The sequence below is a fragment of the Castor canadensis genome, chromosome 3 (genome assembly GCF_047511655.1).
Source record: "Castor canadensis chromosome 3, mCasCan1.hap1v2, whole genome shotgun sequence".
NCBI classification, from domain to species: Eukaryota; Metazoa; Chordata; class Mammalia; order Rodentia; family Castoridae; genus Castor; species Castor canadensis.
The window spans coordinates 9915634-9934762 of NC_133388.1; the positions used below are offsets into that span (position 1 = coordinate 9915634).

The window sequence follows — 19129 nt, forward strand, 5'->3', positions numbered from 1 at the left end:
TGACGCACCCCAGAGGCCCAGAGGAAATATTATTGGAAGACAAAAACTGAATTATGAAATCCGCAAGCAATAATTAGTTTAAATTACTACTTCTAGTTGAATAATTAAACACGCTTATTTTCATCACTGATGTTTTATTCATTACCATACATCTTTCCTAAAAGTTGTTTTTTAACATGAATATTCTTTTATTTGCAAAGATCCCACAGAGATTTACTATGCTAATTTCAAACCTTTCTTCTAAAATAAAAACAATAACAAAACACTCCCAGATTATCACCATTAGTGACTGCTGTGTGGGTCCATTATCAACTTAAGTCACAGCAACTGCAGGGAAATATTGTGGGTAGTTATAAAGTTAGTCACACACCAAAGCTTCCTCCCTTGAGAATTCACTATTCAAAGGGTGATATTTAAATACACTCCAAGTGATTGTGAAAATAAAAAGACCCAAGTGAAGAAAGACCATTCAGGCACAGACACAAAGTGCCTTGTGCTTTTTATCACGCTGTCTATTAATGAAAATGTTTTTGCATTTCTATAAATAATGTTTGAATTTTTAAGTCTTATTTGTACACCCTAGAGCCAGAATACCCACAAGCACAGTAATAGAGGCTTAAGGTTTTTATTAAACAAAGTTACCTTTGGGAATAAGGACTAACTTAAATATAATCCATGGACTAACTCTTCCCTGCTGGGCTATTAGCTGGTGTTGGCTGAATGGCAGGACTCCAAATCCTTGCTAATGCCAACAAGCTGGGCCAGTGTCAAAACCAGATCAAACACGGCTGCTACTGCCGCAAACCAGCTCCACTGAGCACCAGGAGCCAACCGCACTCCAAGAGGACCACAAAGCCCAGTTAAAGCACAGACAGGATGGACAACAGCTGGCCTCACTGAATCACAGTGACAAATAACCAAGGAATGTCACTGCAGCCATGAGTACACACACACACAGCAGCCCTACTACCAAGTACAGACTCCTGGAGAGGAAGAACTAGGCTTTGTGCCCTCCCAGGCCCCTGGCACCAGACTTGGAAAAGGCAAGCCCTCCTTAAACATTTCTTGAATGAAACTAAGTATCTGAAGTTTTGTAAGGCCCAAATAGACTCTCTGCCCCTTGCCTTAACAGCAATTCCCTCCTTCATCCCAGTAACTCAGTCAAGGTGTGGAAGGAACCCTTCCCTACATGTAACTGTGTACTGTGCAGCCTGCAGTCCTTCCCTCTGCTTGACATTTCCCTCACTTGATGTAAGTGAGTTCAGGTGAGTCTCTTTTACACACATTGCAACCTGTCTTCTGGAGCAACAGGGAGGCGGATTTCTCAAATGTTGAAGTTTCCAAATGAAAAATGACCATCCACTGAACAGAACTATGAGCTGTAGCATCAGTTTGGCCTTTAAAAGATGAAGGGCCTCCAGAGGCCACAGGCCAGGACTCAGCTGGTTCTAGAAGTCAATATGATCTGCGTCACTGTTAGAATCATCCGGAGGCAGAGCAGGGGTTCTGCTAGGCTTCGTTTCCATGGCAACAGCTTCACTGGCCTGTTGCTGGGAAAGGAATAGAAGAAGGGAACTGGCAAGGGAGGGGGGAAGCAGGGCTGGAAAGAAGGAAGAGCAAAGGGGGGCAGGCGGAGGCAGGCGAGCGTGAAGGGCCAGGGCAAGCAAAAATTAAGTAAAGAAAAAGACACAAGAGGAAGTATGAGAGGGAAAAAAAGGAGGAATGTGAGAGAAGGAAGGGAATGGGAAGAAACAGCATAGGCAGGACTTGGGTCAGGGGAAAATCACCTACAGATGTGCAGCTATCTGTATGCAAAGAATGCTCTAGTTTCACTCATTAAAGGCAGCGCATTTCAACTCTCAGTTGCTGCCTCAAGACACACTCAATTATCCGATAAACCACAGGAAAGCTGTGGAAAAACGTCAATGTGGTAAGTGGTCTAAATCCAAACTCTCACTAATGTCAACATTAGCCCAAGAGGCTGGCTGGGTGAAATCCAGAAGGAAAAGAAGAAAAAGAAAAGGAATGAGAGACCTGCAATGGGTAAACAGCTACCATTAAGGATGAGGCACAACCAGCACTTTGTACAAGAGCTATCTCAGTCTTGTCAATGAGCAAACCCGCTAATTTTGTTCATGATTTAACAAGCAAAGACATCCAAGTCTGAGCCTGGCTGTAGCATCCCAGCTCTGGGTGTAGGACATCAACCAGGGCCAGGTGGGGGGTTGCCATGGCACAGGGAACTCAGTATCAGTGGCCAGGACAAGCTCCGGTCTGTTCCTCCCTCACACCCCCAAAACAATAATTAAATAACAAGAGCACTCTACATGCAACATGGGTCCCTGAACCACACTCTGAAACAGAAATGACATTAGTAGAGAAACTATGCAATCCAATAAAGTCTACAGTGTGGTTAGCAGAGTTGTACTGTTAGCTTCATAGTTATGTAAGGTTATGTAAGATGTCAACATGAAGAAAAGTTGGGTGAGTGTACATGGGAACTCTGTATTATTTTTACAACTCTTCTATAAATCTGAAATTAATTTTCAAAGTTTTATAAGAAAAGTAACAAGGGCTGTTTGAAACTAAAACTCCTGCTTTTCTAACAATGATTTATCTTTTTCATATAAAACCAGTGCCCTTGACAGGGCTTAACTATCATAAAGTTTTACTGGAATGCTGGCTGAAACACTACAGTGAAAGCCTTACTCCTGCAGCCAAAGTGAATTATTAAACTCAAAGCAAGCTAGCAGCATCCCTTCCCTCTGAAGCTAGAACACAGGAGTGGTATGCCTCCACGCAATCAAGGAGCAAGAGCTCTGTCCACAGAAATAGGACAGCTTTGAAGACTGCACAGTACAATCTCTTCACCTTCCCCAATCCTGAGCTCCAGCCTCACAAGTCTCTCCAGACTCCCTTCCTTCTGGGTTTTATGTGTCCAACCCACAGGCTAATCCGACTGCCTTGCAGTTTGCTGATGGCCATGCACTCTACCATGCCTCCAGGTCCTTGCATAGTCTGTTCCCTCTGCCCAGAATGCCCTTCCATGACCTTGCTGCATGTCTACTCAGTCTCTGTGACACCCTGACCCAGCCTCCCCTCAAGGCTGTTTTTTATGCCCCAGAGCATCTTAACCTCCACCCTCTAGCACAGTCACGATGCAGTCACGATGCTGCACTATCATGATCTGCCCCCTGCTGCTGCTTCCTCTCAAGGCGGGCTGTGACGCCCGCCTTCATCTCCGTATCCCACTCCCATCCCAGCACCCAGTCTCCCAACAGACACTGGATGAATGAAATACTATGAGTCAAGAATGCGGGTGATTCTTTCCAAAGAGAAAATGCCAGTAACAACCTTCCATCTTCTGTGAAAAGGTCAGAAAGACTCTATTTGTGGGAAGCGAAGGAAGCAAGCCCCTGTAGAAGAAACAGATTTTGTCACAGAACGACAGGTCCATTCCCACAGACAACATAAGCACTGTACAAGTATCCTCTTCCGACCAGGAAGCTGAAAAGCTTTTCAAGGTTTTGGTTTCCTTGACAACAGCATTGCTGGAGACAAGCAGAGAAATAATTAAAAAGTATGTTCCCTTTGCTTCCAACTCCGTAAGTGTTCTTAAGCAATAATGAACAAACCACACTGGGCAAGGTCAGTGTGAACAGAGCCGGGGGCACGCAGGGACACCCATCCTGCCACCCTCTGCACCTCCTCTGAACTTAAGGGCTTGAGTGAAGGACTTGTACTGTTAGCCTGGTACAACACTGACCAGGAGAATCACAGGTCAGATGAATGACAAAAACACGTTGAAGGACCAGGTGCCTGGCCAAACACCGCATTTACCCTCGCGAGGGTCCTTTGTGTTAAGTATTATTTTTGCAATTTGGCAAGAAAGAAACTAAGGCACAGAAAAAAATAGTCCAGGGATTCAGTCAGGGATCTGCATGCAGCGCCCCCCTTCCATGGCTGCCTCCCATGGAGATCACCACCCACTCCTCATCTCATCCCAGGGCAGTCAATGCACAGCCCCAGAAAGTGCTCAGGGCCTCTCCTCTGAGCCCATGTCCCCTCGTCAGGCCACTGGTGTTGGCTGCTTTGTGCAGCAGGAACTGGGCAGCCCTGTACCTCCTGCCCTGGGCTGCAGTGCACACAAGAGTGAGGGCAGGCGCCAGTCGGGCAGCCAGGATGGCCCTGAAGTTGATTTACACGCTGCCTTCTCCTTTTCGGGTGGCTTTAATAGTCTGCTTTGTTTTAACAGCTTTACTGTGTTCGTATCTTTTATTGTAAGCTTACTCAAAGCCTTTCTGGATTTATGATTTATAAATAAGTAATAAACAAACACACAAGCTGCAAGCACTGGCTCAAAACTATTACCTGGGAGCATAAACACCAACATTTCAACAGATGCGGCGCAATCATTGCTCTGATTTAGCTCCCAGCAGTTTCCAAGGCTCTGGCCTTGGACACATTTAACACACCACCCCCTACAGGGACACTGCCCACATGAACTGGAGGTGAGGAATGGGCCAGGGAGTGTGGTTGAAACCCCCAGAGATTCTCCATATCTGAGGCTCAAGGGGACCATGAAAGTAGGGGAGACTGAGCAGGTGTTGTTTATTCACAAATGTCTTTTAAGCACCTACTAATGCCCAGCTCTCATCTAGGAACTGGACATAGCAAGGGAAAGAACAAGCTCCTGTCATCACAGAACCTACAGTAGAGGCCTGTACAGCTGACTTGATTAACCAAAGGATTAAGGGCCTTCCCATAGTCCATGACTATACTTTGGCACTCCAAAGCAGGGAGATACCTAGAACAATCCCAGAATGCAGAGGCAGGAAGGGCTGACTTCAAATGCCAGCTCTCTGCTTAGGATCTACATGTCCTTCAATGTCCCACTGGTCCTCAGTTTTCTCATCTGTAAAATGGGCATGAAGGTGCTGCTACAGCCAGGTGACATTAGGGGGTGCCCACCACAGGCCTGGTACTTTCCTAAGAGTCTTCCACAGTTTCCCTTGTTCAATCAATGGGTGGATGGACAGATGGATGACCAAATGAAAGAGGAAGTGGACAAACCAGGTCTCCCAATGCCACTGTCAAGGGCCGTTTCCGACCACACCACAACCAGCCACCTAAAGCAAGGCCCAAGGAATTCATGAGCCACAAGGCAGCACGTCCAGAAGTCTGACTGGCGGATACTTCCAGAGGATCATAAACTGAGCTGTTCCCTAGGCCCAGCACATCAACCTCCACCTCCAACGTCATGCTGCTAAGCTAGAAAACAGGCAGCCGTGCCTAGAGGCCCTTTGGAGTCCGCCACAGCTGATGGGTGCACACCGGATGATCCATCAACCAGTCCTGGCAGCAGTGGCAAATTGGATTGCAAGCCCCACACGCTCAGGAGCGTGGCTTAGGAGGCAATTACAGAACAAACCCAGGCTCAGAGTTCTGGATAATACCTTCCATTTGTAAAGGCTTTATAGTTTACAAAGTGGTTTCCCACATCTAACCCTGGCTGATCCAGCCCTGTGAGGCAATTAGTTCACAGATGAGAATGCAGAAGCTCAGAGAAATTAGGGAGGGGCGGCCTGGCTCTCATTTGAATATGCAGCATGCAGCCGACACAGGGCTGAGCAGGGGCCCATGCCACATTTCAGGGCCCAGCAGGGCTGGCTCAGAGCAGCTCCAAGCCACCAAGACACCACTAGGCCCTGACTGGGGGCACACACCATACCCCAGGGACCTTTGAGCCATCTGAGTTTCTACCCGCCAGCAAAACCTGTACTCCACCCCATCAAGCCAGGGACAATACCCCCTTTCTAATAGCCCACTCCCCAAGATGTCTAGTTGGGGTGCTTGAAAACTCTTCCTCACTGTACCTTCCCCCATAGTTCCTGCTGCCGTGGAAACCAGCCGGAGTCTGTCCAAGTCCCCTACCCCTAACAGCCCTACTAGCACCTGATGACAGCCGTCATGCCCCAGCCAACAGCACCATGGCAAGGTGCCAAGGTACCAGCATGTTTCAGAACACACTTGGATGAGAGTGAAGGAACATGAAAAGAGGCCAGGACGAAAACAAACAACTTTCCTAACCAAACAGCACAATGAATATGTGTTTTAATTTGTGTTTTTGTGCCTTTCAAAATAACACTTCAACTAGTTCAGAAAGAGACCACTTGTGTTTATAAAAGCTCTCTCATTTCCCTACGGTTATTGGGCTGTGTAAACACACTGTGAGGAGGGAAAGAGAAATTACTACTTGTGAAACTTTTAATACTAGCATGTATACGAATCAGAATTCTAAACCCAGCAGGTTAAAAATGTTCTGAAAGCAATTTTGGTGTTAGTCTAAATAATTACAGATTGCGCTCACTTAGATAAGGGCCTTTGCCCCCTCTGGGCTCCAAGGGAAAATTCTAGGCATGATAGTTAAGCAAAATAGTTAGTTATTACGAAGGCTTTGCGGTGGCAGTGCAAATTGGTATAATCCTTTTGGAAAGCAATCTGACAGGAGACATATCTGGACCCATGAAAATGTACAACCCTTTGACCCAGCAGTCCCACTTCTGGGAATCAATCTGAAAGAAATAATCCAAAAGAAAAGGGTTTCATGCATGAAGATAACCACTTCAGCATTATCTATAATAGCAAAAATTAGAACCAACCTAAGTGTCCAAGGGCGGCTAAGTAAATTACAGTTAATCAACTCAATAGAGCATCGTGGAGCCAGTGAAAATTGACGGCCCTCCAAAGACACAGAGGCGGCTGGTGGCAGAGCAGTGGGCAAGACTGGGGGAGAATGTTAAGTGGGAAATGCAGGCTGTAGAATCCTGTATGCGCTCTGTGAAAAAAAGCACAGCCCACAGAAATTGAGAAGGTGGGGGCACAAGAATAATCACAATTTTAGTATATGCTGGAGCTGGGAGATTCCCCCCCCCCCATCATCTTGAAATGCTGTTAAATCACCTTCACAAAGAAGGAGGAAAGGGTCTGGGGAAAGGAGTAGAGGAACCAATGGGGGACCTGAGCATCCAGGATCATGCTTTTTGTCCCTCAGCTTGGAAATCTAACCAAGCAGAAGAAGGCAGAGACATGGCTGGGGCAGAAGCTACTTGCCCCAGAGCTGGGATGTGATGCCATTTCTACCAAGACATTAATTATATCCCCCTTCCCGCACCCCAAAATGGGATTGCAGAAGTAAACAGAACTGTATTTGTCAAGTCTTTTAGTTGCTTCTATACCATCTAAAATGACTGAGGACCCCCAAAGAGTTATTGGGCATGTGCACTGCAGCTATAGATATTTAGCACTTCAGAAATGAACACTGAGGACATTTAAAAATATTTATTAACTTACATGAAAGTAACAGTAATAAGCCTACCACATGTTAACATAAATAAATAACTTATTTCTTATAAAAATAACTAGGCTTTCTAAGACAGAAAGAAAATCAGTGAGAGACATTGTTTACATTTTGGCAGATCTCCTTACTGTCTGGCTTAATACAAGACAGCTGGGTCCTTATATCTGCTTCTGTGTTTAATCATTGCAATAGCACACATCCCATTGCCTCTGGAAAACTCCATCTACACTCATGAGAGAATGAGAGTGAAAAAGGCAAATAACTTCTAGGTGTTATTATGAAAATAGTTTTGACCCTCTGGAAGGGTCTGCAGGACCCCCGGGGATTGCAGACCACACTGAAAACCACTACAATAAATTACGACATTAAAAGCTGCTGCTGCAGTGGAAGAGGGGGTGCGAAAATTATAAGTATAGTTAGAGCTCAACCATGTTGAATTATATTTAAGACTGGATGGAAATATACCACAAAGTCTACAGTCATTGCCTCTGGGTGGAGAGACAATGGGCGATTTTTTTTCTTATTTATACCTTTCTGTTTTTTCTGTAGTAAGCATGTTTTTCTTTTATGGTCAAAAACAACATTTCTTTTTTGAGGGAAGGTTTGGGAAGCCATGGTGCACCCGTGCCCTGCGGAATAAGCCAGATAGAAAGGTCATTTGAAATCATTAGTAGCCAGCGTCAGTGTGGGGGAGCATCACGAAGCAGGGCTGCTGGGGACAGCAGCATGGCTCCTTAATATGCCGATCGATCCCTGGCACCCAGTGCACATTCATCACGGTGGCACACGGCCTGCCTCAGACCCAATGACGAGAATTGAAACTGGCTCAAGCTAATCACTGCTAGATGAAGGTCAAATATAGGTGACCATTTATCAGATTTCAGGGTGCAGGTGGACAGGCCATGGTCTAAAGCCATAGGACGATTACAGAGGGGAAGGTCTGTAACCTGACTACAAAAGATGCTAGGTTTTCTCTGCTAAAAAAAATAATAATAATAATGAGATACCAAAACTCACAGTCAATACACTAGGGGAAGGGTGGAGGTGGAATATGATGAGGGGTCAACACTGTTAGTATGTAAATTGCCTAGAGAAGAGGAATGCTAAGACGGCAGGAGATTAATGGACAGGAACCACAATGACAGGCGCTTATTTAGCATTCACGAGGTGCCGGGCCCAGGTCTAAAAGAGCTGTCCGTAAATGAACTCATCTGGTCCTCAAACAAGATACCATTAAATTAGCAGACGTTTAAAAAAGTCATAATTCTGCTGCCATGGAGGGCAAGAAGAGGCAGTCACGTCTGCACATAAAAGATGTGTGAGCCATAAAGGAACACTGCGTAGCCACGGGAAGGAATGACGTCGATCTGGGGTCAAGGAGGAAGAGATGTGCTGGTGACGTTAGTGAAAAAACCCAAGGTGCAGGATAGGAGGGAGTGTGCACATCAAATACTGAAATGCCCCCCCTTCCCAGCTCAGATGCAAGGAGGCTGCAGCAGGATGAAAGTCCACCCAGGGACCAGGAGGGCTCCTCCTAAGAAACTGACCAGGATAAGAAAAAATACATAGGACAGTCACATGTGGGGGACTCACCAACCCTCAGGCAAACTCATTGTGGATGAGCCCAGTACAGACACACACATGCAGTGGTCAGCTTTAACGAACCTCCCTCCTAAATTCAAATGAACAGTAGAAAATCTCTAATGTGGAACACAGACACCAAAACTTAAAAGACCACAGAAGCTGTAAAGAAAGAGGAAAAACTTCCAAAGAAATAAGACAGCTAAGCAAGGACCATGTAAATATACAATAGAAAAGATACACCTTTTTTTTTTTTTTTTAACTCCACTAGCCCTTTCTTTTGATGGGTATTTTCGAGATAATCTCATGAACTATTTGCCCTGGCTGGCTTCAATCTGCAATCTTCCTGATGTCTGCCTCAAAATAGGACATTCAGAAAATAAGTAGCAGCTCTTGGAACTTAAAAATGTAGTAGAACAATAGCTTTCTGAATTTAAGCTATCCTTTAAGTTTTTAATTAAAAGTATAGGTATGAAATCCAAAAAAAGGATTAAAAGCTAAGTGGAGGAAATTTCACAGAAAGGCAAAGTAGAAAATGAGAGAGAAAGGGAAGAAACTTACAGCAGCACAATCCAGGGACATTTAGAACATCCATTAATAGGACTCCTAAAGTCAATGATTCTGGCCAGTTACAGCCATGGTCTAGGTGAGTCCGATTTCTCAGGGGACAAGGACCACAGAAGACAGGCTAGGAGAGCTCCTGGCCCTGACAGCGCAAAGATATCTGCCACTTGGTTCGGGTTTCTAAAGCCTGCTGGGTCCTCCCTGCACATGGGCCTGGATCACAGTGCTCTGGATGGAGGACTGAAGCACATGCTCTTTTGTCCTCTGTCAAGTAAAGAAACTTCTGGAAGCTTGTTGAAGGGAAGGCTAAGCGGAGTCTGGCTTCTGATCCTGGTCTGACAACCATGGCTGTTCCCACCACACTGACTGCAACTCGGTGCCCTTAACCCTACACTGCTCCACTCCCCCAGTGAGGGACAGCCATGTGAGAACCATCTGTCCATCCATCAGGAAGAAAGGACAACAGAAAGAAGAGCAGAAGCTAGGAGATAGCATTAAGGGTGAGGCTAGTAACCCTCTCTTCATTTACAGGGAAAAAAATCTAGCAATTAGGGAAGGGAGATAAGAAGGAAATGGGATTTGCAAAATGTTCACAGGCATCATGCTAAAGTGGAGGATCAAGGGTTAATCTTTTCATTTCTGCCACTTTTCTTGCATATTTTTACAAAATTTTACCATTTTTATAATAAAACAAATTAAATATAAAACAACTCATTTTTGAAAAAGAAAAAGGACCTTGCCACCACTGGGCACAAGACAGGAGCCTTTAAGAGTCTACTGTGTGTTGGATGTGAGGGCAATCTGGCTGCGACATCTGTCACCCCATTGATCGCCAGGGTTGATTCGGCTGATCTGGCTGGCTAGGCGGGTGTCCCCTTCCTCCCTCACCGCTCCATGTGCGTCCCTCCCGAAGCTGCGCGCTCGGTCGAAGAGGACAACCATCCCCGATAGAGGAGGACCGTTCTTCGGTCAAGGGTATACGAGTAGCTGCGCTCCCCTGCTAGAACCTCCAAACAAGCTCTCAAGAGTCTACTGTGTCCAAGTTTTAAAAGCAGCAAGAAATAATTTACTAGACTGTCTCAACTCCTAAGTGTGCCAATTTTGCAATCTGCATTTTTCAATTACATTAAAAGCATTTTTCCAAATTGCTCTATTCTCCTCTTAATGACACAGTATGAGATTGGATGAGGCTTGCTCCCTAAGGACAGAGCCTGCACCTTCACACCACCCTTGTTTCTGGCTGGCATCTGTGGGGCAAGCTGGACACCCTGCCCTTGGTGTTCCAAACCGCCCAAATTCAACAGAATGAAGTTCTTAAGGAGAAGGCACAGCTGGCTCTGCCACACTGCCCGCTTCCGACGCCTCTTCAACTCAAGGTTTGTTCTGTAAGGCACAAACTTGTCAGGCAACGGGAACTGGGAAGTGTCTCGTGTGTTGGTTTCAAAATCATCTCGGCTTTCACATGAGGGAAGAGAAGTGTCAAAAACACTTCATCTCCCACAAAGAGAAGGTTCCAGCGCAAAAGCTCACAGCTCTTCCCAGAGGCTCAGCAGCCTGGCTGTCAACCAGCCTAAACCTAAGCCACCTCTGGGATAACTCTCAACTTTCCCTGGAAGGTGGGAAAGGAAAGAAGCACTCCTGGTGTCCAGGACTGTGTGCCCTGGGGCAATGGCGTCTTCTCTCTGAGCCTCTGTCAAATGAAGGTAGAATCTCACCATCCCTGTACGCGCTGGTGTGCATGTGTGAGCTCACTCTCTCTACACACACACACACACACACACACACACACACACACACACACACACACACACACACACACACACACACACACCATTCTCGCCTTCACCTAATTACCCTCGATGCACTGTTAATCATTCAGTCCCCAAATACCAAACGCCCACCACCACATCTAAACCTCCTTCCCAGCTGTGCCTCTCATTTCCAGAGGATCTGCTTCGTGCCTGGAATAAATTGCCCATCATCTACATAACGCCCCACGACTCCTCACTCCACGCCCCAAATCATTTCTCAATCGCATTTTGTAAAATCCATCAAGAATAATTCTTTCAAAACTGAACGAAACTCTCCCTCTGGCACTTAGATCCATAAATTCCTTGTCTTTGAATGTGAAATATATCACTTTCTACAAAGCGCATCGAAGATACCCTAATATAATCAAATCCGCTAACAATGATAAATCAGCAGGATCCTGAAATATATAAAAATGCAAATCCAAACCACCATGGAATTTGTCTCTGTTCCTCATGCCCCTTAACAGAACCACCAGAATTGAACTGGGATGAAGCCCAGGCCCCACTTGGGAGAAGGGGGCATGCTCTCCTGTCCCCTGCAGTACCAGCTTCCCTCTTGCCTCCACCATTGCCCTGCTGTGTGACTGTGAACAACCCCCTTGCCCTCTGTGGTAAAGAGGGGATGGAGCATTTGGAATGGTGCCCAGCGTGCACATTTGGAACAGTGCCCATGCACACTGGGCACTGGCTAGCTCTCGATCCTCTCATCTGTGCCCCAGTCAGTGGCCACAGAGCTGAGAGGCATACTGGGAGGCCCTAGCCCAGGTCATCAGACTCCAACACAAAGTCCTTTCCTTCAGGTGCACCCAGCATCACCTTGGCAGTGAGTCTGCTTCCCCAGCATGGTCCAGTGGCTCAGACTCTGCCCAAAACCATGCATTTGTCTTCCATCACATAGTCAATCAGAGCAACAAGCAGGGGGATCCCAGGGGTAGACCCAGCCCTCAGCACCAACCTTGAATGTTGGACAGCAGCACGCAAAAGGAGTTTGTGGATGGCTCAGTACCAACAATCCCAAAAACTCTGTAAATGTTACAAGTGTTTATCTCAGGAACTCTGAGAATGAAACCCTTTAAAAGTCTGTGTACAAAGATGGACTGTGAAAAGATTCACAAATACAAAAATTACATTAAGTTGCAGAATTCTGGGTAATTTCTCTTTTCTACCGTCATGTTTCATTTGTTTTAGGGTTTTTTGGTGGGGGCAGTACTAAAGGGCTCTATAATCTTTGTTTAATCAGTCAATGGAAGTATAGAGGAACAGAGACACTTTTTTGCAGCCCCTTTTGTTAGGGACAGAGTTATCTCTTTCCATATCCACAGCAACAACCCTAATTGGTGGCCATCATCCCCATTTTACCAGTGAGGAACTGGGGGATGAGAGAAGCTAAGTGCTTTTCCCAAGGTCACACAGCTACCAAGCCAGCAATACAGAATGGCACTGAATGTCTACCAATCTATTCAGGTTCCACTCACCACACACAGGCTTTAGCTAAAGCCTGGGTGGAAATCAAAGTCCATCTTTACCACACTAAGCAGCAAAAAGACAATCTTTATGTGTAGGCTGCTCACTGCAGTACTGATTACTTAACAAATGAAAGCAGGAAGCTATAGGAAACAACACGGAAGAGATAAAGTTTGGAATCTGAAAGAGAAAAACATCTGAGGAAAGTGTTTTAGTTTTTTGTTTTGTTTTGTTTTTAGTGCCAGAGATGGAGCTGAAATCTGAGCCTTGTGCATACAAGGCCAATGCCCTCAGACTAAGCCACACACCAGCACCAAAAGCTTTAACAAGGTTTAAAAAAAAAAAAGCACTCCCCTTACATTCTAGAATACAGGTTTGGTGGAAGACAGAATTCAAATTTGCTCACCATACAATAAGCCCAAACACACAAATACATAGGAACACAGCAGCCTGGGCCAAGACAGCCTTCGGCCTTCAGAGTGATGAGGGGTGAGGTGTTGACAGGGTGGGGTTATCAGTGATTCCTATTTTTCATAATAAGCATTCACCACATTCACAATAAAAAATGAAAAGGGTTTTTTTTTTTGGTTTGGTTTTTTTTTAAGTGTTTTTCCAACCCTGCTGGTACAGGCCTGTAATCCCAGTACTTGACTGGGAAGGTTAAAGCAGGATTGTATGTTCAAGGCCAGTCTGGGCTATAGAGTGAGACCTTGTCTTAAATAAAAAAAAAAAAAAAGGAAGGAAGGGAGGGAGGAAGGAATTTTAAGGAAGATATACACATATGTAAATATCACAATGTATCCTCCTATACAACTATTATATGCTAATAAAATAATAGGAAAAAAAGTATTTTAAGGAAATTTGTTGAAAAAAATCTATAGCAAATTATTTTTTAAAGCAAATAAACAAAACCTAATCATACACTTGATTTAAAGACATTCCTGCATAAGAACTCCAGTTTCCATGCGTGGTCTGCAGGTCTCTGGAGCAGAAAGCATGTTGGGGCCGCCAGGAATTCCCTGGAGTGCCTGGCAGAGAGCAGACAAGCAGGGCAGGCTGTGTTTGGGTAAAGCAGACCACATTTGGTTTTTTTCCTTCAAAAAAGGCATCAAAGTCTGAATTCTACCTTTACATTCAGTGAGTGTTCAAACATGTAAAGCCCAGAGAGTTTGCTGGGAAATGAAAAGAGTGTATAAAAGGGTATCCGTGCTGGGATTACAGTGATGAAAAAAAACACTCAGCTCACAGGCGAGGGCAGGAAGGGATCATCGGGAAAGAAAACAGAGCAGCGGTGCAGAATTATGAGTCACTGTTTTATTTTACTTAATTGCTCTGCCTGTAAATTTTTCAAAACTAATATAAGCATATTTTACAGCTCCCAGAACATTTAGAACATATTAAAGTAAGTCTCTTTCCACTGTAATGTGCCCAATTGAAATTTATGAATTCCAAAGCTATGCTTTAAGGAGATGAAAGAACTGGCACTCCACGTTCTGTAGATTCATCACATGGGCTGGGTTGTTTTTCTCCTGATCAGAGAGGAAATCATCTCTCAGTAAATGCTACCTTCAGTCAAGGATTCTTCCACATTCTAGAAGCTTGGATGAGTGGGTCATAGTAAGTCTTACTGTGCCCCCTAGTGGCAAGTAGGATTTATGCACACAAAACCATCCTTACTGAAGAGCATCATACTGAACAAGATAAGCCAAGCTCAAAAGACCAAATATCCCATGTTCTCACTCATTTGTGGAACCTACACATAAAATGATGGTGAGGATGATAATGGGACGTGAATGCAAATGGGGTACTGTGTGAAGGGAATCGGCAGGAGGGGGAAGAGGAAGGATACAGAGGGTAAAGAGGACACAGTATGCTGCTGCATATGAGGACAACGCAATGAAACCTACCAAACACTTGGAAAATGGGGGCTTGAGGGAGGGGACGTGGAAGCATAATGGAGGGGTGAACTTGTTCAAGGTACACTGTACACATGTACAGTGAAATCCCCTCATATCATTAATGTATGCTAATTCAAAAATAAAACTGAAAAAAAAAAGTCCTTTTCCAAAGCCCAGCAATGAAACCCAGCAAATGTTTTAAAATCTTTACTGATCACTTAACATGTATAAAATTTTGTGCCAGATGCTACAGAGAATATGAGAACATATCTGGCATGCTTCCCATGCTCAGGAAGCTTACAATCTATCAAGCTACTTAGGTAGAATAAGCACTCCGCAGCTGCCCAGCAGGGAAGGGGGAAAACTCCTGGGGATAGCAAGACCCCCAGCCATGCTGAGTGCCAGTCACATGCCAGGAGCCCTCCAGGTAATTCATATCCAGCATTGGCTGATGTTCAAGAAAGCCCAGTAAGACACACATAATTATCTCCACTTCACACATAAACTGAGGCTCAGTTTGTTACTTTAGCCCCATCTCTGACACCAGGGAGAGAGAAGCACGCCACTGCCTAGCCAGGCCACATACGAACCTGTGGGCCCAGTACATCCTCAGACTTGGCCAGGACTTCCCTCCCCAGCTTCCTCTAGTCCCCAATCCATCTTCCCATCCTGGCTCCTTGGATCCCTGTCACACATTCTTCACACTGAAAAAGTTTCTAAAAGTCAACCTGCCCAAAACCAGTTTGCCAAATAACCCAATCACTGAGAACTATAGTAAACATCTTAAAGCAGAGAAGGCCCTAACCCACTATTTGCATTTGTCACTTATAAAAACCTTGATTTTCAAGACACTTCAGTAAGAAGAGGATCAGGAGACACTGATCCTAGCAGCCAGATCAGTACTGACCCAACCCCACAACCCCTCTGGGGCACCTCCAGTGCCACCCCTGGGGCTTTACCCTGAGGCCTAGACAGCAGGGTGTTCAGGCTCCCCGGAAGCTGCCTGGCAGCCCCAGGAGCCCCATGCTAGCAGCAGCATCCAGCAACATACCTCCTAGGGACAGACAAGCACAGCAACATCACCCTAAACACAGTCCTAAACCCAGGTCTCAGGGAACCTCCCGGGAGCAAGGTTTCCTGCAATTCCAAGCTCTGCTGACTGCACCCTCTTCTAGTCACGAGTTGTCAAGAATAGTTAGTTGCTCTAGTTTCTAGTCCTTTGGGGCAGGAATAGATTTTGGGGAGTAAGGTGGAGTAGGCTTGGCATTTTCATCTGTTCTACAACACCCAGAAATCAATGTTCCACTTACACATGCTGTTAAAAATCATGATGGGGACACATCTATTTAGGAAACCAAAATTTTCCGGCAAAAGTGACTTGAGCTATTTGGCTCTGCTAGCACTTTACCACAGCACTAGGTAGAGACCAGTCCCCACAGGGCTCCAGGTCTTCCCCCTCCCCCCTGGGAGACAGGAGGTACCAGTAGATGGGTAAGTAAGCATCCACAAGGACACACCTGATCCACTTACCACCTTCACCTCTCCAGGGGGCAGTGCCATTAAATGGAAGGTATTATGTCCGTGGCAAGCCACCTCTGCCTCCTGCTGGCCTGTGCTCACTGCCACCACCGGCTTACTGAGGGACAAAGAAAGGAATCTGGCCTTTTTCCCAGGGCTCACATGCAACAGAGACAAGTTCCACGTCCAACAGTGGACAGTCCATGAGTGGATGTGGGGAGGGGAGAGACTGGACATGAAAATGTAACTTACAGATAAAAGGATTTGGATAGGTTGGTTGCAGAATTCTGAGGAAAGGAAGGGGAGGATGCCAACAGTTACTGAACACCTATGGGGCACCAGCTCTGCACCAGATGCTTTTTGAAAGTATTTTTCTCAAGTAATCACATGGCACAGGTATGATTATGCCCTTTACAGTTAAGACACCAGACTCAGAGGGAAGACAGCTTGGGCAAGTGACCAGCTACTCCACAGCAAGCTGCGTTTGAAGCCACATTCTTTCAAGGAGGTTGTAGATCAGCAGGTGGAGAGCAGGTGACATGGGGCCACTCAATAAATCCTGGTGTTTGCCTCCTTTTAGCTTCTCTGTTCTACAAACCTGAGCTGCCCCAACCTCTGCTTTACTTACTTTGCTGCCGTAAGTAAGTCACAAGCTGCACTTAAACTTAGTAACATTACATTTCTTGAAAACAAACGTCTAATTCCACTGATGTCAAATGCAAACAAACATTTCTCCTTTTTTACCCTAAAGCCAGAGTTTTGATCATATCAAAACCTGAGTTTTGCTCATACTATATCATCAAAAGTTGAAAAAGAGATAATACTCAGTGCTGGTGAGCACATGATGAGAGGGGATTCTTCTACCCCACCACTCTTCAGTAAAGTCACGAGCCTACAGTTAATCCCAGGACGCCTGCCTCTAGGAACCCACCATAAAGAAGTATCAAGGACAAGTGAGTGAATAAAAATTCTGTAGCAGTATGTCTATTGCAGCATTATTTATTTAGAAACCATTTAATGACTAACAAAGGGGGCATGGCATGAAGAATGAAATGTTATCATTCACTGGTAAATGGATGGAATTGGAGAACATCATTCTGAGTGAGGTTAGCCTGGCCCAAAAGACCAAAAATCGTATGTTCTCCCTCATATGCAGACATTAGATCAAGGGCAAACACAACAAGGAGATTGAACTTTGATCACAAGATAAAACCGAGTGCACACAAGGGAGATATGAGGATAGGTAAGACACCTAAAAAATTAGCTAGCATTTGTTGCCCTTAACGCAGAGAAACTAAAGCAGATACCTTAAAAGCAACTGAGGCCAATAGGAGAAGGGGATCAGGAACTAGAGAAAAGGTTAGATTAAAAAGAATTAACCTAGAAGATAACACACATGCACAGGAAATCAATGTGAGTCAACTCCCTGTATAGCTATCCTTATCTCAACTAGCGAAAACCCTTGGTCCTTCCTATTATTGCTTATACTCTCTCTTCAACAAAATTAGAGATAAGGGCAAAATAGTTTCTGCCAGGTATCGAGGGGGTAGGGGGGAGAGGGAGGGGGCGGTGTGGATGGTAAGGGAGGGGGTGGGGGCAGGGGGGAGAAATGACCCAAGCATTGTATGCACATATGAATAATAAAAAAATAAAAATTAAAAAAAAAAACAAAGGGGGCATGGGTAAATAAAATGTGGCATAATCAGATGATAAAATAATACAATATTATTATAAAGTAAAATAAGATTTTATCATCTGGTCTTACCATAATTTATTAAATTGATTTAATGCTCTGGTGCCCTGGGCAAGGCAGTATCAACAAAGGGATAGAGCAGGAAGGACCAATAATCCAGGGCTGACCACAGAGAATCCCTTCTTAGATGTAACAAAGAAAATTACAGAAACTTCCAGAAATAAATACCCAGCCTGGGACCACCCTCTACCTAACTCTGACAAATGTAACATTCCAGGAGTTTAGCCCCAAGAGCATCTGAAAACAGAAGTTGTCATGATAATCTTACCTTGAAGGTCTTATCCATAGAAGTGGAGAGAAGCATGTGGCTCTTAGAAAAGACTGGACACCACTGGATGCTGTTGACAGGGCCCCTGTGGCCTCGCAGGTGGAAGAGCACTTTCCTGGGAACCTTGGTCTCCCTGTACTGACTGTTCAAATGTGGCTGGATCACCTCAGACACTGTGGGGGCCACACAGAGAGGGGCTGGGGTGCACTTTTCAGGGGGGCCCTGAGGCTCCAGATTTGTACCCTCACCTGTCTCTGCACTCAAGGCTTGTAGCTGCCTCAGTCTCTTCGGGGTATATGGAACCACACAGTCCTCACCCCTTTTCCTCTGGAAAGAGCCAACATTTCTACATGTGGTTTCAGATTTATGCTGAATGGGGAAAGATGACTTGGGAGAACACAAGGAGGGTTTCACTTGTTTTAAACAGGCAGCTGCCAGGGGTACATGGTCGGCCGGAGCACGGCTTATCCACAGAGAAGGGCGAGGAGGCTCGCTGATGGGGAAGGTGACTTCAGGCTCCTTCCAGGGCCACTGCAGCCTCTGGCTAGGGCAGGATCCCGGGTCACTTTTCCAGAGCTGAACCAGTGGGAGACGCCGTTCCCTGAGGTCTGCACAAGGAACAAGGTCTGTGAGCTGTGCCCCCTCTTTTGTCACATCCACAGCACCAGGTACAAAACCCAGCCCAAGAGGTCTGGCCACACGAGAAATGTCTGTCATCTGACCACCAGTATTCACACTTCCAGCAGGCTCAGTCTCAGCCTCTGAGTCGGAATCATCATATGCCACCAGCGAAGTCATGGGGGACACGGTTCTTGCTGCCAACGAAGGCAAACTACCTGAGACTAAAAAAGTCAGCCATCAGCAACTGCACAAGGGAGAATATTTATGTAGTTAAAAGAAAACATATCACTT

The 19129-nt window shown here is 45.5% G+C and overlaps 1 protein-coding gene across 6 annotated transcripts in view; it reads right to left on the reverse strand.

Annotated features, from left to right (window-relative positions):
- Wdr25 (WD repeat domain 25) overlaps positions 1 to 19129 on the reverse strand; it is a 138493-nt gene that overhangs the window by 115190 nt on the left and 4174 nt on the right. For all 6 annotated transcript variants that reach the window (XM_074067162.1, XM_074067163.1, XM_074067160.1 and 3 more), the window contains one exon: positions 18218 to 19059. In XM_074067162.1, the coding sequence (XP_073923263.1) occupies positions 18218 to 19015 (798 nt within the window). In that variant the 5' untranslated portion in view covers positions 19016 to 19059. The remainder of the gene's footprint in view (positions 1 to 18217; positions 19060 to 19129) is intronic.